Genomic DNA, 27,230 nt, shown 5'->3' on the forward strand with positions numbered 1-27,230 from the left:
GCATTACAAATATCCATTCATCCATTCTCTTAACCGCTTGTACTCTGTGGGTCTCAGGGATGTCCTGTACAATATGTGTGTTTAGTAAAATTGAACCAACTGTTCGTTTCATTTTCATTCATATTAGTTATTGTTTCCAGAAATATCTCAATTTTGCCCCTTCAGGTTGTGTTTTAGACAGGCCACAGACTAATGACCTATTTCAGAGCAGACAGGTGGATCAATAACAGTTATCTCACTGGCAGATGTCCTCCATTCCCGAGCAAACAGCACAGGTGGCGTCTGTCCTATAGCGTTAGGATCGATACGTGGCCACACTTTGAATCATTACACCTTAATACCTTTACTTTCATTATCCAAGAAAACAAAAACAAAACAAAAAAAAACAATGCCCGTGCTTCTTTTTTAAGGCATATGAGAAAATTAAGATTTTAAGTGTGTTTGAGTGTGTGTGTATTTTAAAGGGCAGCATTATTTTATTATTATTTAATATTTTCATTCCAATTACCTTTTATTTGTATATTTTCATTTTTCATTTTAAGCTTAGTTCAAGTTTTAGTAATTATGTTTATTTGTATTACTCTAAAAAAATCTATTTTAATATTTTATTTGTTTTTATTTCATTTGTTTTTATTATTTGTTTTAGTTTGTTCAAGTTACTAAACTTATTTGAGAAACTTATTTCTTAATTATAACCAACTTAAATTTATTTTATTTCAGTGAGTTGCCATGTCTCGTATTTAAAAATGTTACTAGTGAACAAAAACAATGTAGTTGTGGTTAGCAATAACAACACTGTTATATGGTTCCCGGGGTTACTGAAAACCTGGAAATACCAAGGAATTTTCTAATTATGCTCAACTTCAAAATACTAATATTTAAAACTACATTTCAACATTTTCTAAGGGGGTTTTCACATGTGCAGAACTCAATGCCACAAAGCTCTCTATTATATTACATGTGATTTTCTTTTTCTAAAGGACGGCTAAATATAAAATACAGTATATCAGCTAGAAATTGCTCTTTGTGAGAGCAAATCTTTATTCAATTAATAAAAATAAAAAAACTATATCAGTCACAGATGTCTGGAAAAGGCATGGAAATCCTTTGGATCAAAAGTTGTGGGAATCTTCATTTTATTTTTTTTAAACGTTACTTCTCAAAAACATTCTTCACTATTTTGTCTTAAACCCTTGATTCATACTACATCCACTCTGCCTAAAAATAAAATGGCAGGTTTAGCAGGGCAGTGATTCATTCCCACCTCCTAAGAATCCCTGAATAATTAAAAATCCATAAATGAAGTGCCAGTGTGATCGAGCGTGTTATACATTATAAAGAACATTCTCTTGTCTCACGGTTTACCCGTGTCTATGAAGAGAAAACCGGCCATGTGATGCGAAAACTGCAGACAGCATCCTGAATCAGGATCATAAATAATGTAGGAGCATCAGCAGGTCCCAGTGGGAGCTTATATTGCATTGCTCTGAGTCTTGCTAATGATAGTGAGAGAGAGAGAGAGAAAGCAAAGCAGAGAGAGATCTGAGCGTGTCCCGGAGCAGTCGGAAAACTCACACTGAGAAAGACCTGCAGCCAATCCTTGCTTCTGTGAGGTTTATGGGACACGGGAGCAAAGCGAAGTGAGTGGGACAACATGGATGTGGGAAGGACAGACTGACTGTTTGTTCTGCTTGTCTCTGTGGCTGATCTCTCTCTCTCTCTCTCCCTCCCTCTCTCTCTCTCTCTCTCTCTCTCTCTCTCTCTCTCTCTCTCTCTCTCTCTCTCTCTCTCTCTCTCTCTCTCTCTCTCTCTCTCTCTCCGTGGAGTAAAGGAAGGCGGGACGTACAGGAGAGAGAGAAAACACAGGGGCTGATAAGTAGGGTCCAGTTTGTCTCCATCTCTCTCTCCATCAGCTCTCTCTTTCAGCATGGAGCCCAACAGCCCCAAGAAAATTCAGTTTGCCGTTCCACTCTTCCAGAGCCAGTTGGATCCCCAAGCGGCCGAGCATGTAAGTAGAGAGAGGCTCTTTTATTGCATTGTGCCTAATGGAGACTGGCCTGCATTGCTCTTTGGCTCCCTTGAGACGGTCTTGAAGCATCAGATCTCTGCAGATTGATGCCAAAATCAGTTTTATGATATGATGTCATGCATAGTGGGATTGTAGTGCTTGGTAAATATGTAATTTTTTAGAGCACAGAACAGTAATGCGTCAAACAAATAGTGTTTTGCATGCACTTTAGTGTGAGGAAGAAATTAAATATTTACTCTTTGCTTTTACATTTCAATACTTCATGCCAAAATAGTTTTTGTCTCATAAAAAATGACAACGGTAATGCAATGAGTGTGAATTTGGTGGTAAAGGGAAACCGTGCATCATAAAAAAATTTTTAATTGTGGTTGCATGCAGCAGACTAGATATTTGTTGTGTTCCAGCTAGTAGAGCTGTTCATTGATGGATCCGGATCCAGCAGAGAGGCTGCATGTCTGGCAGTAAAAGTGTTTGATGTTGGTGCTGTTGCTGACAGTGTGATAACAGGAAAGTGCTGGGCTGATTTTATGATGATGCCGGTATGTCCAATCAGTGGCACTCTCTCTTGTGCTGAGTAAGTTCTCCATCAGTAAAGGCGGCATTCGCTCTTGCTTTTTGAGACTTTTTTTCTTTTAAAATGAACCTGGACCAATGCAGTGATTTTATGTGCTGGTGTAATGAGGCTAGTAGTTGTTCAAAATTGTTTTGACAAAATTTTTTATATAAGCCTTGTGACAACTGGCCCTGGTCTCCCCTATATTATTAATTTGCATAAATCTTTTTCTCAGGAACCAACATGCCAAAAATCAACACATGCTGGATAAACATTTGGCAAGCTTATTGGCTTTTGCTGGAAACTTTTGCTTTCAATCTATCTGCATCCAAGACGCTTGGAATAGTCGTTTTCAACAAGCTATTTACCAAGTTAAAAAACATTACATTGGTGACACCACCAGCATTTGCGACATCCAGTAAGATCATGAGAAACTTGAGGTCATGCAGCCAGTGAGTTGTCTGGGGCTTGATAACAGATGTACATGATCAACAAACGTTGATGTTGTGAGAACGCAGTACTGGCCCGGTAGGTCAAGCGACGGCTCCTGAATCTCTCTCACACTCTGGGTTATTCTTATAGGATCTCTCTTATTTCTGATCAAACTGACTCTAATGTTTAGGTATATTTAAAACACATGGATGGAGAACGACATTGTTGAGTGTGAGCTCATGCTGTTTCACATGTGTTGAGACAGCATGTTGTGAGGCTAAATGTGATCTAAACCCAGCAGCGTTCTTCAGGGAATTGATTATATTGACCCCAGTGAATCACCAAACAAATGCTGGTGTCCGGACACATGGGGGAAATCAGTCAGCATGAACATTTTACACCCATGTGCCATCTGTTATTGTCACTTACAAAAGTACTAAAAGTATCATGTAATACTACAACTATGGAGATGTCTCTAAATCCTATTTGGATGAGCCATGTTCAAAGTTGTCGTATAACCTGGATCACAGACAAACCCCCTCTCTGAAAAGGTGACAGATCATGTTTCTTTAAGTAACATTTTGAGGTAGCCTACATGTGAAATGAACTATATAAGCGGAATAATTGCTCTTTATATCTTTATTAAATAACGTGATTTGGTACCTTAGCTGGTTTGTTAGTTTATTAACTGTTTTAGAGGGCATTTTCCAGCTGGTCAGGCTGGCTAAGATCAGAAAACCAGCTTAGGCTTAGGGTTTTTTCCCCCCAGCAGGATGCTGCATAATATTAAACTAAAAAGCCACTCAAGGCTGTGTATCACAGGGATTTTACCATAGTTGAAGGGGTTTTAGACACTCCGCTCCATGTCAGGCCTAAGAATCCCTCTTATTCATATAGTACCTCCACTTTTGTGAATTATAATATTATTATCAAATGTATTTCTTTCTCTCTTCAGATTCGCAAGCGCAGACCAACTCCAGCCACATTGGTCATCTACAATGAGCCCAGTGCATCAGGTAAGAGCCTTAAACCATTAAACATGTTGCATGCTTGTTTACATTCACTGAAAGAGCTGGTTCAACCTATATGGACTGTTGGGTTGTAGCACACAAAGCTCTATTGAACTACTATTGAAGCCCTTGTGCAACCTAAATGCATCTAAATTAAGATAAGAATCTACAGTGAACGGTCTGCCTCTCATTAAGCAGAACCTTTAGAGTAAAGTTCCCAGTATTCACTCATTGTACAGATCTCAAACTCTATATGTTTGCTTTGATTATGTAGCATCCCTAATGCATTAGGGCTAGAACTCATGACTGCTCTCAAAAACAAACTAGAGTTGGTGTATTTGAGCATCATTTGGTTGTGTTTTTCAAGGTTTGGTTGCTCTAAGGGTTCAGCTGTGAAGTATTCCTTTTGAATTTCTGCCTTTGTTTACATAAAGCCGTGGGTTTCTGTATTGTTATGAAAATAGGCCCTCTCCAATTCTCATGTACAATCATTATATGATATTGCGGGAGGAAATGTGCTCTTCTGGTTTAAAGGACAATATGATAGGTCTGGCGAGGTCATTTCACGTATGAGCGTCTGTAATCTAGCCTTGGGTCGGAACAGGACAACACGCTGGGAATGTGGCAATGGTCAACAGGCTGCTATCAGCACAAACAACCCACCTATGGCGTCAGCATATGCGAACGGCCAGTCTGTGTAGACCGTGGAGCCGTAGCTCTGTCATCTTTTTCAAGCGTTGTCTCTTCTGGGTGAACTTTCAGTTTAACCTTAACGTAGAACGATAGGGCTTATCTTTGAGGGGAGTTCAGGGTTGCTTGGGAAATGGTTGGGATGTATTTTGCTGAGATTCAATTATACCTACACTTAGTATGTGCTTCTGCAAATGACCCTTTATAGAAGCCTGTTCTCACCTCAGAGTAAATAAAAATGGGAATTGCGATTTTATATCTTACATTGTGACTTTACATCTCACAATATGACTATACAAAATTGACTAGAACTATAGTTGACAATGTGACGTAATATCTACCAATTGTGACTCTACCCCCCCCCCCCAGTTTCACAGACAAGGCTTGAGTCTAGTCCCAAAATGCATGTTTGAGCCGTTTTAACTGAAAGCAACTTGCATTGACATATCATCAAATATGTCAGTGCCATTGTTTTGTCTCAAGATGCACACCAGTAATGTTTTTTTTTTTCTAAGGGACGTTTATAAAAGCTACCTAAATGAACTAAGGCCTAATCCTGGCTTAGTGTAAGCCCTGTCTGTCTTAGTGTAAGCCTGTCATCTCACAATGCGACTTTATATTTTACAATTGTATATCTTACAATATGACAATATTTCTCAATATGACTTTATTATGTCCAAATGATCTTATGCCACAATGTGACTAAATCTCAAAATGTGACTTTTATATCTCACAATAGTGACTATATATCTCACAATATGACTTTATATTCTCACAATTGTGACTTTAAATCTCACAATGTGTCTTTATATCATACCATTTATGCCTTTATGTCTCACAATAGTTACTTTATACATCACAATATGATTTACCGCACAATAAGACTTTATTATATCCAAATTTGATCTTCTTTGTCCAGATGTAACTTTAAATCTCACAATATGACTTTATATCTCACAATAGTGACTATATACCTCACAATATGACTTTATATATCACAGTTGTGATATTAAATATCACAATATGGTTTTAAATCTCACAATATATCCATAAATCTCACAAGGTGACTTTATGTCTAATGTAACATTATACTTAAATATCACAATGTGAATTTATATTTCATAATATGACTTTAAATCTCACAATATGACTTTATATCTTACAATAGTGACTATATATCTCACAGTTATGACTTTAAATCTTACAATGTGATCTAAAATCTTTCAAGATGACTTTATATCTCACATTGTGACCTTAAATCTCACAATATGACTTTAAATCTCATAATAGTGACTTTATATCTCATAATAGTGACTTTATATCTCATAATAGTGACTTTATATCTCACAATTGTGACTTTAAATTTGATCTGACAATATGGCTTTAAATCTCACAAAATAACCTTGAATCTCACAAGATGACTTTGTCTAGTAATGTAAGCTTAAAACTCACAATGTGACTAATATTTACCAATAGTGACTTTATATCTCACAATATGACTTCATGTCTTCAAATGTGATTTTATATGCCACAATGTGACTTTATGTCTTACAATATGGCTTTAAATCTCACAGTGTGACTCAGTATCTACCAACTGTGAGTTTTTATCTCTCAATTGTATCTCACAAAAATCATTTTCAACAATTTGGAAAACCACAATTGAAACTTTATTTCTTATGATTATGACTTTTAAATCACAATTGCAAATTTCGATCTGACAGTGTAACATTTGATCTCACTTCATTTCTATAGTTTAAACTAACAATTACCTTTTTGTAATTTTTACTCTGAGTCAGAAACTGGCTTCTGGCTTCACATACAGCAGCTGTTCCTCAAGACTTGCATGGAACATTCTTGAAGTCTTTATGAGGACTTCTGCCATCAAACTTACATTATGCTGACGAAGTTCATATGTTTTCCACATGGAAGCAGAATCAATAAAGTTTTCTACTTGAGGGAAATACCAACACACTAGCGTCATCTGTAAACATGGTAACCTCGACCCTAATCCCACTCAACAGCCCACATGAGAAAGCGTTTTTTGGCACTGTAAATGTAGAGAAATCATTCTAGAGTCCAAACAAATGTTGCCTTCGAGTCATGTCATAACGATCATGTTCACGATTTGAGTGCCACCACAATGTTTTTACTTGGGAAAATAAAGAGTGATGGCTAATAGGGATTGCTCATAATTAAGTTTTAATTGTAAGACTGTATAATTTACTTTGTTTATATTTTGATAAACAGTAATAAAGCTTGACAGAAAGCACATTTAGCCATGTTTATGAGGCGCCAGGCTTGTGGGACAAAATTTCCCATAATTCTCTGTGGCTTCATGAAAATGATAAAATACACAGATAAATCCTAATTTCTACACCTAATGCACATCCTTTGATCTCCAGTGTTGCATTAGTGCTAAAAAAGCTTCCTGTGTTAGTCAAGTGAAAAGAGAGAAAGAAATATGAAATTGCTCAATGCTTACAATTTATTCCGACCAAAAATCTATAACACATCACATCGTAATTATTCCAAGTTTGAAAATTGGAACTTCCCAGAAACACTTGAAGGCAACACTTTACAGAAGCATATGATGTCATATTTTCATTTTGTGACAGTGAATCTTTTGATTGCTATGCGTACTTCGAGATCAGACATGAGTGATTGTTGAGAACTGCAAAACAGGCTACAGAACAGGAAACAAATCAAGTTTATGTATCTGTTCAAATAGTTTCAAATGAATCTGTCCTGCTTCTTACACTTCCTCACAAAATGAGTGATTTTGTTGATTAATAATGGTAAATTTAGCATTCACTTAATTGAATGAATAAATTGAGATTACAGGATGGTTTCAAATTGATTTCCAGCTCTATCAATGATATTGTCACCTCAGAGTTTTTGCATATTTTGCATATCACAAATGTATTAAATACAGCTTCTGATAGGTCCAAATAATATATATAAAAAATGTAAAAAAAAAAATTTTTTTTACAATGTTAGTTGACATGATTGTGACAGAAAATATAAGCACACTTACACTTACACACTTAAATGAAATATATAACTCACTAGAGTCTGTGTGATGTTGTTGAAATCATAGCCAGTAAAATATGGAAAGATGACATCTGATCTTGCTTGATTTTATTTATTTTATTTTATTTTTAAATAAATATCTGGCATTGTTTACAAAAGGTAGAGACAAAGCTGTGAAACATTTTAAATCTATTTTTATTTTAGTATATATTTTTTTATATTTAAATTATATTATATTATATTGTATTGTATGATATTATATTTTTTATTTTTTTAATATGCATAAAGTATTGGTTTGAGGCTATTTAAGGGGTGGTGAGTAATAATTTAATGTAATAATTTAGATCAAATAAACAGTAAATAAAATTGTGTGTGCGTGTGTGGTAAAGCTGTGACATGTTTTGTCCTGTGTCGTAAGAATCAGTGATATATACGGTAATCTCAAACATCCAGTGTCTTCATAAGTTGTTCAATATCAGTGAATAAACATAGTGATGATCCACTTCATCCGAGTGCTGTGGACTCTTGTCTGGAATCTCACAGAGATCATATGTGCCCATACTCTCGTGTTTGACTTGGCAGAGTTGACTGGTTTTCATGATAAAGCTAAACCAAACCCTCCCGCTGGAGCCAGCATTGCCATCTGCCAGTTCTGCTTGAGAAGAAGGCCTTTTTATGAGCTCACAAGCTTCCCTTGACTAAGACCGTTTATTCTCTGCCTTCGCTCGCCAGGTCTTACTCAACAGAGATGACATGCTCTCCAGCAAAGCCATTCAAACCTGACAAATGACTGGGAAATGCTGTTAATTTCAGAGCTGTTTGTTTTCCGTGATTGATGCAGATTGATCACTGTGTAGTTGTTGTCGAGTTGCGGTTGTGATTTTGGATGTAGATCGCAGGGGCGTGTAGAAGAGGTGGGACACACAGAGCTGCATTCACAAAACAAGAACCTCTTTGTTTGGCTGGCATTTCTTCCTCTGATCCAAAACACTTGGAATCGGTCCCTAATAAAGAACGTTTTTGAAGCTTTAAGAACTTGCGTCACACGAGCGCCGCTTGTCATAAACTGGGCAACGTGTAACTGCGAACAGAAGATGAAGTTGAAAAGTGGCTTGGCTTGTTATTGCGGTTAGAGTGGTAATTTGGTGCAGTGCTCATTGAGCAGAACCTGTGCCTATGGCAGGGACGTTTTGTACGATTCGTCTTTTTAACAAGGTCCTCATGTGTGGAGCCAGTGGACCCATAAAGGAAGAAAGCTCTTCTGGCTACTGTGGTTCACTGTGTACCTCTGTTTCCACTTAACATCAGGTCTGAAGTCATAATCCAGCGTTTGCTCAGACTTCATTTAGGGGCTTAAGTGGCTATTAGGTCAGGGAATAAAGATGTTCAGTGGCTTTAAGAGAAATCAGGGGCTTTTAAAGTCTTCTTTCCCCCTTAAACAAGTGGAACGTCAGTCCTTTTGATGGTGCATACGCTCCTCACAGTACATAATAGCTTTCATTGTACGAATGTACGATACAAAACAGACTACTTTCATAACAAATTAGTGTTAAAAGCATAGTGGCCCCCAAAACATATCTGAATTTCATTCAAATTAAATGGCATTAACAAACAAATTATTTTGTCGGAAACTAATTTCACTTTTTTTAAATCATGTTTTGCAATGACTTTTTATCACACTGTAAATCATGTTGATCAAGCAATATTTCTATTGTTTTTATTGCTAAAAAAAAGTGCTATATTTCTTCAATATAAATGGTATGGTTTTTATTGCTAAAAAGTACTATATTTCTTCTATATAAATGGTATTGTTTTCATTGCTAAAAAGTACTATATTTCTTCAATATAAATGCAACTTTGGTATTTTAAATCTAATAACATTTGTAAATATTTTAATGTGACTTCTTCAAAAGTTTGGTATCAGTATGTTTGTTTGTTTGTTTGTTTTTTGAAGAAATTAATATTTTTATTCATTCATATTTTTTCTTGAGCACCATATCAGCATATTAGAATGATTTATGAAGTATCATATGAGACTGAAGACTGGAGTAAGGATGCTGAAAATTCAGCTTTGCAATCATAGAAATAAATGACATTTTAAAATGTATTAAAATTCACAATATATATATATATATATATTTTGTATTTTTCTTTCAAAAACATTGCAAAGATATGTAATGTTATATCAGGATGTTTTCATCTGAACACTTTTTTCTGTGTGTGCAATAATATCTGTGAACAAAATGATAAGGAATAATTTGACGTTTTTGGTTCATTGAAGCTGCAGCAATAACAACCTTCCAGTGAATATCAGATTGCGAATGTTCCAGATCCTCACTGCATAATAGGCAAATTAAGAAAGGTTTATAAGGACACTCCAGTTTTCATAAAATCATTCGGAGCCCACAGATCACTAAAGAATCAGTTTGTTTCCTCACGTCATCCATACGCTTTGAGAGCATGCATGAAACTGTAAGTTGGCCTGAAAGAAATATAATGACCATGGAAGTTTAAATTGGTCTTTCAAGTCCTGAATATGAACAAATACCCCCACTTTTCAGCATCTGAAATAATGTATAAGCCCCACTTAGTGCAGTCAGGGAAAGAAATGGGTCGGCCTCCTAAAAGCAGTTTGCATTATGAAAAAGAAACTTGGGAGTGGAATCTAAAATCTAATTTTGTTAGTCGCCTAACGTATTCCATTCTTGGATCAAATAAGACATAATTGGTCTAAATTTGGCTTTACCCCTAGTGTCCTTTAACAGAATTTGTGGACATATAAATTTAGAATAAATGAAGCACATTGTTTCCATCATGTAACATATTGCATTGTAAATTCCAAAAAACAAGTGAAATGAGAATAGTATGTTGTACTAACAAATGCTTATTTAGTGAGTTCAATTAACTAAATCATTTCCAGTGCAATATACTATGTGTGTTTTCCAAACAACAAATTTATTTAAGTTGAGCTAATTAATGTAACATTTCCTGCAACTTGGTATTTCTCGGTTGTATTTACTTGAACAGCAATTGGATTTACTTGTTAAAACCATGCAAACCGATTGCCTTTTGCCTTTTGCAAGAACATGTTTCTCTAGTAACTTAAAGCTACACTGTGTGATATTTTCCCCCATCTAGCGGTGAAATTGTATATGACTACCCAGTGAATATTAGTTTCTGTTCCTTTCAATTTCGAGGGCGTTTTAACTCCTACGGTGGCCGTATTATTCCAAGATTAACATGGCTTCCAGTTCGACTTCGTCCAATTGCGCCTTTAAAACTATCACCTGTGATCCGTCGCAGCACAGATTTATGTTACAAGGTAAACAATACTTTTTCACCATTGACGTGAGGAAAAGTAACGCAAGTTATACTAGAGGTCGTTCTGGCGTTATGCACAACCATGCTATGTTTAGACAAGCAACTATAAAACTTCGAATTTACACAAATAGGCTGGATTACCTGTCGAGGAGAAAGCAGGCAACTTCGGTGTCCGTTTTAAAATCTTTGCTCCTCATGAGCTCTTTCCATCTGGGAAAAGTTACTCCAGTATTGACTTTGGTCTTGCTGATTTGCCTGTCGCGTTGACGTTTTAATTCTCTCTTTCGCTTCCTTGGCGACTCTGCTACATGTCCTCGAAAATAGGCGTGATCCTCCATCAGCAATCTTTCAAATCTGCCGGCAGTCGCGAGTAATCTCCCCCTCGCATTCGTCTCTGTGTCACTGAGTGTAAAGCGCGAAAGGCAAAGCTTGAATTTACAGGTATGTCCCTCTTTGGCTAATGTAGTTTCAAGATGGAGGGGCAACATGGCGACCGGCATTCGAACCCCTCACCCGTATGTACTTTCAATGGCAGATTATAAACTTACGAGAATACTTTATTACTTGAAAGAAGTAAATATACATTAATGAGCACACATACAGTATTTTTTAAAGAACTAAGTGTTTTTTGCTAAGAATCAACTAAAAAAATCACACAGTGTAGCTTTAAGAGATTCAAACATCCATAACAAATAAATTAAAAAAAGGTTCCATTAATCACATTTACAATTATACACACAGAGACAGTTCAAAATTAAATAATATATGTTTTTTTGGTTCTTCTACACCAACTGACATTGCACATTTGCTATTATGAATTACACCAGCAATGTATTAGAACTATGTTTAAACAAATCAAAAACAAAATCTAATTTAGTGTGTGCTTCTTGTAAACAGTGGAGGTAGCAGTAGGATGAGCTTAAGTATGGCACAGGGTTGGTCACCACAAGTTGGCATTGGTTTACATAATTATTTTCAAAAAGTCACTTTAGTTTTAGTTTTTTTAGTTTTTTTGTTCTGTCCCAAGTCAAGCATCACTCTTTGGATGAACTTGGAAGTGTAGCAGCAATCCAAATATGGCATATGACAGCCCAAACAAAAGGCAAATTGCTTGATGTAGGCTCTGGAGATTGTCCAATACTTCCCCCAACAATGATGACAGTAGACTCTGGGTCAGGGTAGAGAAGATTAGAAGAGACGTCAGCACCCCAACAGATACTTGTGCCCAGACTTCATCAATATCAGACGCCTGTATAAAACCAAACAACAACAATATTACAACAGGGAAATGTGGATAGACGTGATCAGTTGTCACAGTGTTATCTGTACTGCCTTTCAGCTATGCTCATTGAAGGGTTAGTTCACTCAGAAATGAAATTTGTCATTAATAACCCTCATGACTTTCATTCATCTTCAGAACTCAAATAAAGATATTTTTTAATGAAATCTGGGGGAGGGAAAAAACATCATTTGTGTTCTGAAAATGAAATATTTATGGGTTTGGGATGACATGAGGGAGAGTAAATTACAATTTTCATTTTTGGGTGAACTATCCATTAAAATTTTTAAATTAAGACCTTGTTTATGTTTCCTCAAGTAATTAAATGACTTTTTTGGAAGATCACATGACCTAGGCTGGTGGCTTACACTGAACTGTCACATTCTGTGTGCAGCCCATGCCCATTATTGTGCCGTGCTCACAAGGATTGAATCACTCAGTAATAGCAAATACAAGCAACTTTCCCCCACTACTCTGTGTGCTTCTTTAAGGTGCAACTATGAGAACTTACAGTACAAACCAGGTGTTGTAAAAGTTACTGGGGTTACCAAGCAAAACTGGCAGAAAAGTTTTAACCTGAATATACTGTATACCCACCTGAAAAACTTACAGCTGGGTTTATTTCATATTTCTCTTTATTCTATTGCATTTATTTGTGCTGTTGTTTGAAATTGTGTTTGACTTTTTACTTTTTTTTATTTCTTTTTTTATAAAAATAAAATTTTGCATTGAAGAAAAGTAGATTTTTGTTACTTAGAAAGAAAATCAGAAAGGGCGAAAATCGCTATCGGCAGATCACACTTATAAAAAAAAATTGCAATCGCTGCATCTCTACTTATTATTTATAATGTTGAAAACAATTTTGCTGCTTAATCTTTTTGTGGAAACTGTGATAAATTTTCTCGGAATTTTTTATTTTATTTTTTAAAGAAAGGCATTTATTTGAAATATAAATTCTTTGTAACATTATAAATGTATTTTCTGTTACCTTTGATCATTTTATTGCATCCTTGCTAAAAATAAATAAAATAAACTAAAATAAAAACTCTCATTAGAGTATTAGTAGACTGTTAGGTTAGTGTTCGGGTTAATAGAATAAGTTGACATTTACTTGCAAAGTTACTTAGTAGAATGTTTAAAGTGAACCATCAAACCAGTGTTACCAAAAATCATACTGACCCCAAACTTTGGAAATCTTAAAAATAAAAGGGGTATTTCACAGTGATGCCATATAAGAACCTTTTTTGTGTCATTGAAGAAACTTTCAGTGAACAATACTTAAAAGAACGACTGTTTTCTAAGTCTAAAGAACGTTTTAATAATTGAAATAACCTTTTTCCACCGTAAAGAACCTTTACATAAATGGAAAGGTTCCGTGGATTGTAAAGGGTCTTCGTGGAACCATAGAGTAGATGCCAATAAAGAACTCTATTTTTGATAATGTAGTATCTTTTTTCTCTCTTTGGAGTGCTATGTTACTTTTTAGCTACGTTTTCTGCATCTATAAAGCACTGAAAACAGTAAGTCCCTGTGTTGATTTTTCCCCCTTCAGGAGATGACAAGCAGACTACAGGAAATCAAACAGAGGTGAGTACTCTAAAGCAATAACAGGGAACCCAGCACTTAACACGAGCATTAGATTTGATCTTCCTCACTCACACCGTATCAGACATCACACGCTATTTCTTTTCAGCCGTCTTAGTGGACGTGGTGGTAATGTAAGCTAAGCCTCCGGGTTCTTCTCTGCACAGCTCTCTCTGCTAAGATGCTCAGCTTTCCTGCGAGATGGATGGAGTTCTGATGCAGTTGTCATTGATTACTTGCTGGAGCAAAGCTCCTGAAATAGAGTCTGTGTGAAATCAGATCCCCTCTCTCACGCTGTGCTTTTCCACTGTCCACGCCAGGCCCAGAGTGCCCAGCTGTCTCCAGCCCAGAGGAAACAGAGCGTCTACACGCCACCGACCATGAGAGGTACCATATACACCATCTGCATATTATGTGACGTTTCAGGCTCTTACGCAACCATACACCATCTGAGTCATTCCTGTAATGCAGTACCTTTTGAGCTCTTAAAAAATGTATGTGCTTGTGTCAGGATTTACGGCACTATTTTTATAAAGGGATACACCACACGTTTAGAAAAAAGGCCTTGACTGAACTCAACACTTAAACTTTTTAATTATATGTTGATTATATTTATACAATAGCTAGAAAATTAATATGATAAACAAATGTCTCAGTGATGATTTAGAGTTAGCTAAACTTTCATATTTTTCTACACCGTTAATAATATCATAATGCTCAAGTCAAACAAACCATTTCATAATTATAGTCAAGTCAAGTCAAGTTTATTTGTATAGCGCTTTTCACAATACAGATTGTATCAAAGCAGCTTCACAGTATTAAATTAAAATAATACAACAAAGTTTGTTTCAAGAGGAATTCATTGATCGACAAAATTAAACCAAATATCCCCAAAATATCCCCAAAATATCCCCAACTGAGCAAGCCAAAGGCAACATATGTATAACAGTTATGTATAATATAAATAAATGTATTATAAATATTATTTGAATAACAGTTGTATATTTATACAGTTGTATACAGTTCATAATATGCCAGGGTTATTATAGTTAACTGATACTAAATCTAAATATTTTTTAATATTGAATAAAATACGTTTTTCTTAATATTTAATTTTATTTCAGGCAATTGCAAAGGCAAAATTTCACATTTTTATTTAATTTAACTACAATAACTAAAATTGAAATAGAAAAAAAATTCAACTTAAATTCAAATTATTCAAATTTTAAATAAAAATAAAATTGAAATGAAAACAGAAAATATACAAATAAAAACTATTCAAAATATTAATAAAAACTATTTTATTATCTAAATTTTACTAAAATAACACTGTGATATGCAGAAATGTACATTAGCCTTCTGCTTATTTTATTGTAATATTTTTGTATTATTACTTTTATTCTTCGTCCTATTTATTTAATTATTTGTGTGTGTGTGTGTGTGTGTGTGTGTGTGTGTGCGCGCGCGTGTGTGTGTGTGTGTGTGTGTGTGTGTGTGTGTGTGTGTGTGTGTGTGTGTGTGTGTGTGTGTGTGTGTGTGTGTGTGTATGTGTGTGTGTGTGTGTGTGCGTGTGTGTGTGTGTGCGTGTGTGTGTGTGTGTGTGTGTGTGTGTGTGTGTGTGTGTGTGTGTGTGTGTGTGTGTGTGTGTGTGTGTGTGTGTGTGTGTGTGTGTGCTTGTTTATATGATTTATAAGGACAGAAATTTGTATAATGACATGGGTATTACACTGTTACTACACTTTGTTTGTGCTGTTGTTTTCTCTCCAAAAAGGATGTCACCTCCTGAAGGATTATGTAATTTTAAACAAAGTTTATGTGATTTTACAAAAGATTAACAGGATGGAAAGCGATTCTGATGACAGTACGAAAAATCTATAAACTGATTATCAATTAAAAATAACAACATCAGCTCAAAATTTTGAGAGCATTGTGTAAAATCAACTTAATTATTAAGCAATGTCAATCTTTTTTAAAAATACTATAATAATGCAATAAATGTACTGCATAGTAGGAATGATCTGTCTATGCCATCTGTGTTTGATCCACAGTACACTTACTTACTCAGCCATGCCATCTTCTCCATTAACATTCACACTACACATATTTCACCGATGGAGGCGGTGACTAGCATCCAATGACCCACACATGCAGCCCACTCAACAGACTGCTCACACTGCTCGTGCTTATGGATCAGTCGCTAATATTAACACAGTTCCTCCGCTCTCAACCACACACACTCCCAGAGGTCTGACAGCATAGTGAATATGCGTCTATTTTGCAGCATGTGTTTTTTTCCAGCATGATTTGAGAACAATTCAAAGAGCGTTTTGAGCTTGGAAGCAATGACATCTGAGAGTCACAATTTCACAAACATAATTATTTGATTAGTGGCCTAGAAATAGTGCAGTGTTTAACATTTAAAAAGAACATTTCCTTAATATTTTTTTAAATATATAAACAATATGTATTTTCAGGTTTAAATTAGATTCTAAATCCCAGATTTTCAGTGTGGTCTCAGACTTTTCAACTATACAATGATATATAATAGGATATAATAAGACCATTATGTCCATAGTTCTTCATTAAAAAGCATTTTCATTTGTAAGATGTATCCTTTATAAGCTTAATTCAAAGTAAAGACTTTAGTTTTTTGCACAGTTAAATACATCTAGTTAACAGCTTTTCAGATTTAATTTAATTTAAATTTTTTATTTAGGTATTTTTTAATCAAATAGCTAGAGATTCATTTTGTGTTTGCTCTTTCCTGATTTTCAGCTGCAATGATTTTATGGTAACACTTTGCAATAAGGTCTCATTTGTTAACATTACTTAATGCATTATTAGCTAACATGAACTAACAAATGAACAATGTGTGTTTTACAGAATTTATTAATCTTTGAGAATGTTAAAGGGATAGTTCACCCAAAAATGAAAAATTCTGTCATTATACTCACTCTCATGTTGTTCCTAGTCCCTCCATTGACAGCTAAGCAACTACCACTTTGACGCTTCAAAAAGTTCATAAAGAGACCATAAAACTAATCCGTATGAATTGAGCAGTTTAGTCCACATTTTCTGAACAGACTCGATCTCTTTATATGATGAACAGATTGATTTTTTGCTTTTATTCACATTTAAACATTCACCAACACACTCTCGTGTGTTACGCAGCACGTTTGAGCTTCTGTAAGAACCAATGAGATTTGTTCAGTTGAGCTTCTGTTTATATGCGCTGATCAATGTTTATATGTGAATAAAAGCCTAAATTCAATCTGTTCATCATATGAAGCGATCGTGTATCTTCCGAAAATTTGGACTAAACCGCTCGATTCGTATCGATTCGTTTTATGATTTCTTTATGAACTTTTTGAATGATCAAAGTTTCAGTTGCGTAGCTTTCAATGGAGGGACAGAAAGCTCTCAGACTTCATTAAAAAAAATCTTCATTTGTGTTCCGAAGATGAATGAAAGTCTTACAGGTTTGGAACGACATGAGGGTGAGTAATTAATGACAGAATTTTCATTTTTGGGTAAACTAAACCTTTAATGAATAAAAATACTCTTGTTCATTGTTAGTTAATGTTGAGTGCCCCATTATGCTATTCTAAATGTTCCTAGTTGTGTTCTGGAGGTCTCCTACAAGCTCTCCAAGATCGAAAAACACTTGAATTTCTAATAATACACTGCAGCATCACCTCTTCTCTCACAATGTCTGAAAAGGTTCGATAAAGGATTCAGTCTCTCGAAACCGTTCCTTTCTGCTCTGCTCTGATTGGTCAGATGGCCCAGTCTGTTGTGATTGGTCTACCGCTTACAACTCATGTCGGAAACGAAATGTCAATTACCAAACCTGAATTTCAGCTCTGGATCTTCCTTAGCACTTAATACACAGTGATACGAACAATGACGATGGCGTCGGTTTTACCGTATCAATTTGAGACGGAGTCCTCATCCTTTGGAAGTGAATGCAAAGTGGATTTGCTTTCGCAGTGCAGAAAACGGTGTCTTGTTAACATGTTGATAACACGAAACAAACTCTTCCAGGCCTCGGCTACAACTGCAGTGTTTGAGGGCGAGTCAAAGTAGACATTGTTCACAGGCAGCCAATGAAGACCATAGACTGGCATTATGCAAATTTGTTACAAATCTACGGTTTGTGCAGGAAGTAAGACTGGAATTCAGGCAGTTCAGAATCAGTTCTTTCCTTTGGGAGATAATAACTTCATTTGTCGTGTACTTTGATTTTTGAAACTTTGCGGACCTTTGACATTCAGCTCTACACACTACATGAAAGGTCAAATCTGAAAAAGCATAAAGGGGTGCTTTAAATAATGTAGTTAACTAATGTTAGCAAATTAATTCTTATTGTAAAGTGATACCGACTTTATTTATGATTTATTTGTGGAGTTCATACAGTATTTTAGTAAGCCAACAACTGTGAATCGAAGATTGAGACAATTCTAGATGTCACTCCTTTAACTTTGCAGTGTGTATATAGCCACTGTTTCTCTTTTCTTGTGGGGTTTCCGCTCCAGTGAAAATGTGTCATCTTTCTTTTTCTCTTTTTTTTAATCAGTGTACATGCAATATTATGAATAGAGTATTTATTTTAATACTTGTTTTAATGTCTTTTTGTCCAATTAATGGGGCAGTATAGAGCAGAAAATGACCCAAGCCGGATTCAAACTCACGTTGTCTGCACATAAGTGCCACCATGCAACATGATGAAGCATGTGCACTGCCCGTCAAGCCACGTTTGCGACAAAGTAGAGGTTTTAAGACAATGAGATGGGGGAGGGAGAGTGGTGAAGTCCGCCTCGCTGACTCATGGACAAGGCCATTTCCTGGCATGGACGTGCTAAATTCACATTAGCTTGAGCTATTGATTGGAGTGGGGGGAGGAGAGAGAGATACATCATTCTAGAGAGATGGCCTCAAATGGACAGCCTGGCAGAGCAGTTTTGAATGAACACTCAGCATCCTTTGGGTCGGTGCAGGGCAGAAACAGCTAAAGCAATCTGATTTGCGGAGATGCCAAGCTTGCTCGCTCTGCTGGTGTGGGCTAGTTGTGGTTCAGTGGTGTCAAAACCTCATTTGTGTAAGTAGGGATCTTCTATCTGTCCATTAGCCAGAGATTGTGAAAAGTTTGGGGCAGATTGCTTTGAATAGTGACAAAATCCATTTAAGTGGAGAGCTTGAACTCCTTCCAGGGTAAAATTGCTGAGTGTACTGTACATAGTGCAGACTTTTTAGTGGTCTTGATTGCATTTTTCCCATACGTTTTCTCCATAGGGATTTCAAAATAATCTTCAATTAACAGAGCCATGAATTAAACAAACCAGCTCTGTGTAAATCATTATATTACAAACTTTAAATTGAAGCAAAAAAAAAAAAAAAAAAGTATTCAGAAATGTCCAATAATTCCAATTATGTTTGTTTCCAGATTTAAATTAGATTATAAATATATATATATTTCAACTACATTTAAAAAAAATTAAAATTAATTGCCAAATTCCTTTTGAAGAATGACATACTATGTCATTCTTCAACAGGAATTCTGCAGTGAAATATAGTTTTGTTAAATGCGGTTGAAATCACTTTGATTCTGCCTTCTGTGGAATTTTATTCACATTTAATTACTGAAAAACTTCCAAGCTAATGGTACGTCTGTGTCAAGTGATATTTTTGTTAGTATTAAAATCTTAAGGTTAAAATAAATGGTATTTTTTTCTGCTGTAACTCGACTGTTGCGCTTTATTATCTATGTGTAGATCATAGTTCTTCTATTTAGTTAGTTTATTATTTAGGAATTGCTGTTTTGTATCTTGATTTTATTTTATTTTGCTTTTTCAAGTTTTTGATTAGGGTAGATTCTTTCTTAAACAAGGAAACATTGTAAAAACATTTTTAACACTTTGGTAAATTATGTCATTGTCTTTCGCACAATGAGTGTGTTGTATAAATGAGAACTGTAAGCGTTAGGCATCAACATCATCATCAGGTTTGCAGATGAAACCTTCTGAAAGCTCTTAAGATGCTTTCAGACCTGCTTCATGAGAGATATCAGCTTACAGTGCATTAGCTCTCTATTCTGATACGTCAATAAGAAATACTGTGCTGTTGATAAAAACCAGGGCTGGGCGATATATTGAGAATGTATATGATTTTATTTTGCGTATTTGCATTGATTTTGCTGGTGATATAAAATGAAGCAACATTGTGAATATCATGATAATTTTGAAGATTAATTTTTCAATCTTTCATTGTCTTGCGGCTCGCTAATATGCACAAAACTGCATTAAAGCTAGTAGGTTTGATTCATTCAACTGAGTTCAATTTTAATGAATCGAGTAAAAACAATTCGCTTGTGTCACTCAGACATTTTGAGTGATGACAAATATTTAAATATATGTATATATATATACACATATATTTATACATATATATATATATATACATATACATATATATATATATATATATATATATATATATATATTAATGTATTAATAAAATAGTACAATTATGTGTAGGTAAATTGCAGATTTTTTTTCTATATTGCCCAGCCCTATGCCCAACTGATGAAACAAGTCTATTGTACTGTTTTTAAAAGTGAATATAAATACGTTTAATGCATAAACACTCTCCTTTAAGTTAAAAAACGTTTTGGTTTGAGATATACATAGCATGCATACATCTCGTAAGTCATTCATTTTCAATTTCATAGCCGACCGTTGAGTGTACTTTGATTGATGTCATACATTTGGATGGGGTTCAGAGGTGTCACATCGCACGCCTGTGCTGATAGCCTGTGTCCACTGTGTGGCGCTGTGCTGTGTGTCCTGTGTTGAGTGCAGAGCTGCAGCTGGTGGTGGAGCAGCACTTTCAGAGGCAGGAGCAGCAGGAGGCGGGGCTCTCTGACAGCCCAGACACGCCCAGTCCAATCACAGCACAGCATTTTGCCAACGAAGCTCAGTGGGCCAATCACAACAGCTCAGAGCCCAATGGCAATGAGTCTTTTGTCAGTACTGAGGGGCAGCCAGGCAGCAGTGGGGCCGGGGGTAAGTCCAGAACAAAAACTGGGAAGGGACAAGGTTAAATCTCAGGGTAAAATAAATAAATCATTATGGAGGACCAAAGTACGTTCAATTAAACAATGAAACCAATTAACAATTAAATAAATCAAAAAATGAATGGTTCAATCAATGTTATTATTCTTAAAGATGTTACTGTCAAAAACTACTGACTGTAATTAATAATTGTGAAAAATATTTTATTATTATGAAAAATCTCTCGTACCAAAAGTGCATGATTCATCCATACAGGTGTCATTCAGAAATTACCCTTTTATTATTCAATTATTTAAATGCCGTTTTAGTTTTGTATAAGTGGATAAACATGTTTTAACAATAATTGTGTTTTTATGAAATATTACACAATAAATGTGTACATTTAATTATTTAGATATTTAATTGTCAAACATTAATTATTGATTGTATCAATAAATGGGTGCCTTTATTTTGTTATTACAAAATAAATGGACACATTTATTTGTATTTATTTAAATATTTATTGATTTTATTTTTTAATTTCCAGTGCTTTTACCCTCCATAAACAATCTCTTGGTGCACGAGCATGTAGTAGAAAAGCTGATTGCTTGGACGGAAGATCTGCTGGACTTTACTGACAAGACTTTTTTTTTTTTTTGTCTCTGTCTCTCCTCCACTTTCTTTTAAAATCCTCATTCTTTTTTCTATTATAATTTTCAACATTATTATTATCCATTGTTTTGTATATTCATATGCAGGAGACACAGCAGACACCTCAGGAAGTGAGCAGAAAAACTTGAGCAGTCCTTCAGCTGTCTCTCGATAGCCATAATAATGTACCTGGCACACCGTAGACCCGTCCCAAACATTTACTGTCCCCTCCACTCTTTGGAATAAGAAGACATGTTTTCTCTAAATACATGCATTGTACTTTCTCAGCTCTTTCTAAGTTCCCTTTCAGTGATGACTTCCTTTAATTCATTTTATTTGTGTCAAATGTAATGCTTGTTCTTCACTTGGAAATCTGTACTGAAATGATCTGACCTGTTTGTTTTTCTATTTGATAAAATGGCATTTGAAATATTTCCAATATGTATATCTGTGGCACCAGAAATACGGGCAGCATATTTTGGCACTTTCAGATGAGTTGTAACAATTTCTTTATGGGTATTGGTTCACTTGTAAAGTAGAGACAATGAAATAAAAAACATTTTTGGAGCTTGAAATAAAAAAACAAGGAATGATGTAAATAATTTTGAGTAAGTGCTGTTTATCTAATGTTACTGTCATTTTGGTTCTTCATCCCCACCTCTAAATTGTCTCATTCTCAGATGTATAAATGAAGGCTGAATTTGTTATTTGTACTATAAAATATGTAATGAGGCTTTAAGGTGAAGTATGTCATTTCTGTGCAAACTAGTAGCAGATAGTGTGGAAAGAGAAGAAAAAGAATGACGGTAAGAATGAAATTCCTGCATTTGAGTTCACCTTTTTGATAAAGGTGTCACCTGTTTTTTACTTAAGAATAGGGCTATGGTGCGTAACAGTCGGGTTCCGGAAGTAAATACTCCATTACTTTTTTCCATGAGGAAAACTGATTTTGAATAACTTTTAACTGCTGTGAGCTACGATGCGATTTGCTGCTGTTGATGCCGGAAGCCCATATTTATTTCAACTTATTTTTAAAATAATCGTGTTTAACAGCTGGATTTGTGGTGAAAAACTACATTACCCATGATGCTGTACTAAAAATCCACCAGTCAGAGTCATAACAAGCTAAACATGTCAAAAGAGCTCTATAGCTCCGCCCACTCCCATGAAGAACTGCGAATGACGTGATTAAATCGTTTATCTCTCAAAATACATATATGCATATTTTGCAATAAACGTAATATATATATATAAATAATCAACATTTTTAAATTAGTAGTTTTCTATTTCTCCATCGTTTTTTTATTTGATTATGCTGTTCGCAATGCTTCATGGGATTGTAGTTCTTTCCCTAACTAAAGCCGTTAGGTACACATTCTTGTACATTTGTATTTTTGTCGATTTTCATATACTTTATAAAGTTTGTATTGTTGTGATTTACCTTGAAGGCTAGCTTGGCCTGGTTATAACGCTTTAACAAAGGCTTTTTTTTAAATCCCTATGGAGAAATTAATGGAAAAATTACTTCTGGAACCAACGCCTCTGAAAAAGTGGGCGGGCACTGTTGTACTCTATTCAAAATTTGATGCATCTGTTGTGAGATTTGATTGCTGACTTGAAATATTATTGAAATTGATGTTATTGATATATATCTTGAGTGACCGGAAATTTTGGTCCTTCCCCAGTGAAGTAGATATGAGTGGTATAACTTTATATTTATTTTCTAATGTGCAGGTGCATTACAAAGATGGACAATGCAATATGTGTTTGAAGCTTGTGATTAGCCTGTTTCTGCAGCTCTGTTTGCTCAAAAATGACACGCATCACCACCAAGAAAAGAGCTTATTGTAACCTCCTAATTGTAAATATTCTATTGCATCGAGATGATCGCTCTCAAACTTTGACCTAGACTTTAGTCAACTGGATCTAAAGAGGTAAGTCAGGTCACACTGGGACTGCTGCATGCTGGGACTCATGCTGTGTTCGTCCTGCAGGTAGAGAGCACAGCGATAGCCAACAAGAGGAAAGAGAGAGTCATCCTCCTCCGAGACTCTCTCAGAAACACCTGGACACACTGTCAGAGGAACCCGGAGACCTGTCACCACGCCGCAAAGACACACCGTACCAGCACCAGCCACCATTCGGCCCTGGTAGGACCAGATCATAAGCACATCGAATATGGAAATGTGACGTAGGAAAAGTTTTCAGTGCGATTTGCAGATTATGTTGATTTGTTGTTTGTTGGTCCTGGAACAGCATTGCTATCAACCAATCAGATTTCAGGGTTATGTTTTGGGTTAAGGTCTGTTTACATGATATTCTTTGTTCCATTTACTTCCATTCATTTACATATGAACGCTTGGTGAACTTGAGTCTGAGCATTCAGAAAATATAAGCTTGACCAAAAAAAATTATCCAATGCCACATCCACTCAGCAGCAGAATATGATTGACACGTCAACTTTGAAAACACTTTCTAGTATTATGAATGTCATCATCTTTAATGTTTAATTTAGTCACTGCCAGTGTGGTTAAAGTTAATAGTCAATCTATAGTGCGAGAACAGAAGGAGATTGACATCGGTTTGTTCAGTAGGCTATGATTCAAATACTGTATGTAAGCTGTTGTGCGATGGTTTAAGAGTCACATCTGTAATGAAAAGGTATAAGCTGACGCTTGCTCAAATCTCTTCACAGGGGTAAAGGTGCTGAAAAAACAAACAGACCCGTCTTCACTTTTCCAGGAGGAAGAGGAGAACAATGGAGAACGGAAAGACTGTCAGACAGAGTAAAAATGGCTGAATGATGAGGAAGTGACATCATTTATAATATCCTTTTGGAGCCGTTTTTTAAAAACTTGCTTATATGTAACTTTTTTTCCTTTTTTTTTTAATGATTAAAATTGTTTGAAAGTAAATTTCATCTTGCAGGTGTTGACAATTAATATAGTCATGTCACTCCAAAATACTGTTCAATCCAAAACGTGGTGTCAAAACGCTGAGACTTTAAACTTTCAGTGGTTAGTAGTTAAAGCTGCTGTCCGTAGTTTTTCCTCTTTGTCGCCATCTCTGTTAGAAATCTGCAATTGCATTTATTTGCGGAATTATCAACTTCAGGTGGGTTGTGCCTCGGCGCGGCACAGCGCGGATGAATCCAGTGTTTTGAGGAGAATGTGCGGCTGTCAGTCACCGCGCCGATACTGTCAATCACAGATTCTACTTTTTGGAAGTATGATCAACATAAGAATTTTCACCGGAAAATGTCTCTTTTTTTCTATAGCAATATAGTAGCAATAAAGTCCGAAGTCTTTTGCATTTTACAACGGGTGAATCTCAAATTGATGTTTAATTATATCAAGTGCTGTGAGAAAAGGTTATAAATCTCCACCTCCAACATCCTCACACTCATAGCCTACTAGCTGAGACTCCTTCTTTATGTGTACAGATGTGACATAATGACACAAAGACATTCGCGAATTTCTTGCAGAAATCCACCAGTACCACTGGAATTAAAAACATTATTACAAGCTTACCATTTTGAATCGAGCTAAGGCAAGCAGATAGTTTTGAACACTGGCTGGTTATGTACTTGCTCAAAAAATTATTTTGGATAAATTTTAACCCCAAAAAGTTACGGACTGCAGCTTTAATTTTGAGTAGTTACTTTTTTTTTCTTTTACACCATTGAACATTCTGGTATTGTGTTTTATTTCATGTTAACTTTCTTGTTGTTGCATTTTTCTAATGAGTTGTAATATGAAAAGCATAAGAAAACGGATGCTCCGTTGATGATGATTTAGCAATACAAGGGGAGGATTGTGAAACCAATCACATCCTGCCACGTTATTTTTGATCACCTCATGTGGAAAGAGCCTGAGGCGGCATTGATGAATCTTTCTCTGACAGAAGCAATATTTTTGTAGGTATGACCTGTTTTTTATGCAGACGTGACTCTGAAGTCCCACACGGCTGTTGTACAGCCCACCGGCCCTCTGACACGAGTGTCTGAAATGTGGGCATCATACATGGATTTCAAGCTTGATTCATGCTAACCAGGGTTTGAAATTAACACCGACCAAATGTGGGTGAAAATCCCATATCAACACAAGCCAATTTGGCGGGTAATGATTCATAAATTATGTTCTATCACTTTGCATGGCATCGCTATCAGAGCCCTTCCCCTAAAAGGAGCCTCAGACATTTGTAAAACAATGCATAGAGGGTCGCACACTGAGAGAACTTTCATATAGTCTTTAACTTTAACTTCCAAGTTTTTTTTGTTGTTGTTGTATGATTATCTGAACAAAAACCCGTTTTATTCTAGATTCATGCATTATTATAAAAAAAACACGATGTGGATAAGTTTCATGAAAAAGCAGCATTTTGAGCAAAAAGCTGAGAAACTGCGTTTTTGTCAAAGACTACATCCGGATCGAATTCAGAATTCAGTTTTGATTTATATCCTGTCTGATGATCGCGTTATTTATATGATTACATATGCTATGGCTTGTTTCTGCTTCTTATTCGGAGATTCAGTACTCATTCAGAATGTGGAAGACGTGTAATAGCGCCCCCTAACGTATAACAGTGAAAACAAAGCGTTTTCTCATAAATTACGGAAATTTCCGTTAAGGGTGTGGAAAGAATTAAAATCCGATTCGAACACATTGTTTTCTATTACCATACGCACACTGACGCCGTCCAACTATGACTCCAGCTGTTCAAAATCATTCCGCACCACAGCGTCACTCACATAGGCCTAGTTTTCCATTAAAAAAACCCACAAGTATTTAGGACAAATATATGTACAGTACGTAGTGACTTCACCCTAGGATATTGTGTATTGTGCATATTTCAGTAACAAGTTTGTGGCTTGAATAGCCTAATTATACTTAAAGTGCGATCTATATTATTTCTCTAGGCTATATTCTGTTTCCATTTGCTCTTTTTACAAATGCCTTAATTCAAACTCTGAGAACACTTAGTTCATTCTTGAAGTGAACTTCTGTCTGTATTATGATTAGTTTCACTGTTCTGGACCGCCGCCTTGACTGGTGTGTGATAAACAACTGTCTGTACTGTACTGTACTGTACTGTACTGTACTGTCTGCTGTTCGACCGGTTAACTCTCCACCAGAGCCCTAGTAGTCAATTAAGAGGCCACTTTATTCCATCCCGTTCTCATAAATGTCCAAGACCTTAGGGCAAAAAGGTCAACTCTTGGCAACTATACGAGAGGTCATACAGAATTTTGTTTTTATTTCCATTTTATTTGAATGGTATCCGCAAACATTGATTGCCTGTCGTAAAGCTGAAAGCAATACAATGATTCAGAATCAGATTTAATAATAAATATATTTAAATCCAAGCTGTGACTGATAATCTGGTTTATTTCTGTTTTGGCTAGTAGAAGTTCTGAAATTGAGTAATATGCCAGTGAGTGAAAAAGTTTTTTTTTCAAACCCTGATGCTAACATGGCTAGTAGGTTATTTGAGATCTTTTGCAACACACACACACACATGAAAATAATGAAATTATGTGAAAATAATCAGCCTTCATCAGTTATAAGGTTGTGTCAGAAGAGATTTCTACAGGGCAATTTTT

General features: G+C 35.6%; 1 protein-coding gene and 1 long non-coding RNA gene across 4 annotated transcripts; both read left to right on the forward strand.

Moving 5' to 3' along the window:
- Nucleotides 1–1,493: 1,493 nt before the first annotated feature.
- On the forward strand, nt 1,494–26,993 carry ppp1r1c (protein phosphatase 1, regulatory (inhibitor) subunit 1C). Of its 3 annotated transcripts, XM_082176715.1 has the most exons (7): nt 1,494–1,640; nt 1,832–2,008; nt 3,970–4,030; nt 13,897–13,931; nt 14,249–14,315; nt 20,786–20,989; nt 21,525–21,716. In XM_082176715.1, exons 2-7 carry the CDS (start codon nt 1,928–1,930, stop codon nt 21,662–21,664), a joined length of 588 nt encoding a protein of 195 aa, XP_082032841.1. In that variant the 5' UTR covers nt 1,494–1,640; nt 1,832–1,927; the 3' UTR covers nt 21,665–21,716. The 3 variants fall into 3 exon arrangements, with proteins under 3 accessions (XP_082032841.1, XP_082032843.1, XP_082032842.1); XM_082176717.1 differs by lacking the exons at nt 1,494–1,640; nt 20,786–20,989; nt 21,525–21,716 and adding exons at nt 23,623–23,778; nt 24,324–26,993; XM_082176716.1 differs by lacking the exons at nt 1,494–1,640; nt 21,525–21,716 and adding an exon at nt 21,736–23,056.
- Nucleotides 4,039–7,412, forward strand: LOC309503862. The gene is made up of 2 exons (XR_014207903.1): nt 4,039–5,717; nt 5,943–7,412. It is a non-coding gene; the product is annotated as an uncharacterized lncRNA (long non-coding RNA).
- Nucleotides 26,994–27,230: the final 237 nt, after the last annotated feature.

The sequence above is a fragment of the Leuciscus leuciscus genome, assembly GCF_965113295.1.
Source record: "Leuciscus leuciscus genome assembly, chromosome: 7".
Lineage (NCBI taxonomy): Eukaryota > Metazoa > Chordata > Actinopteri > Cypriniformes > Leuciscidae > Leuciscus > Leuciscus leuciscus.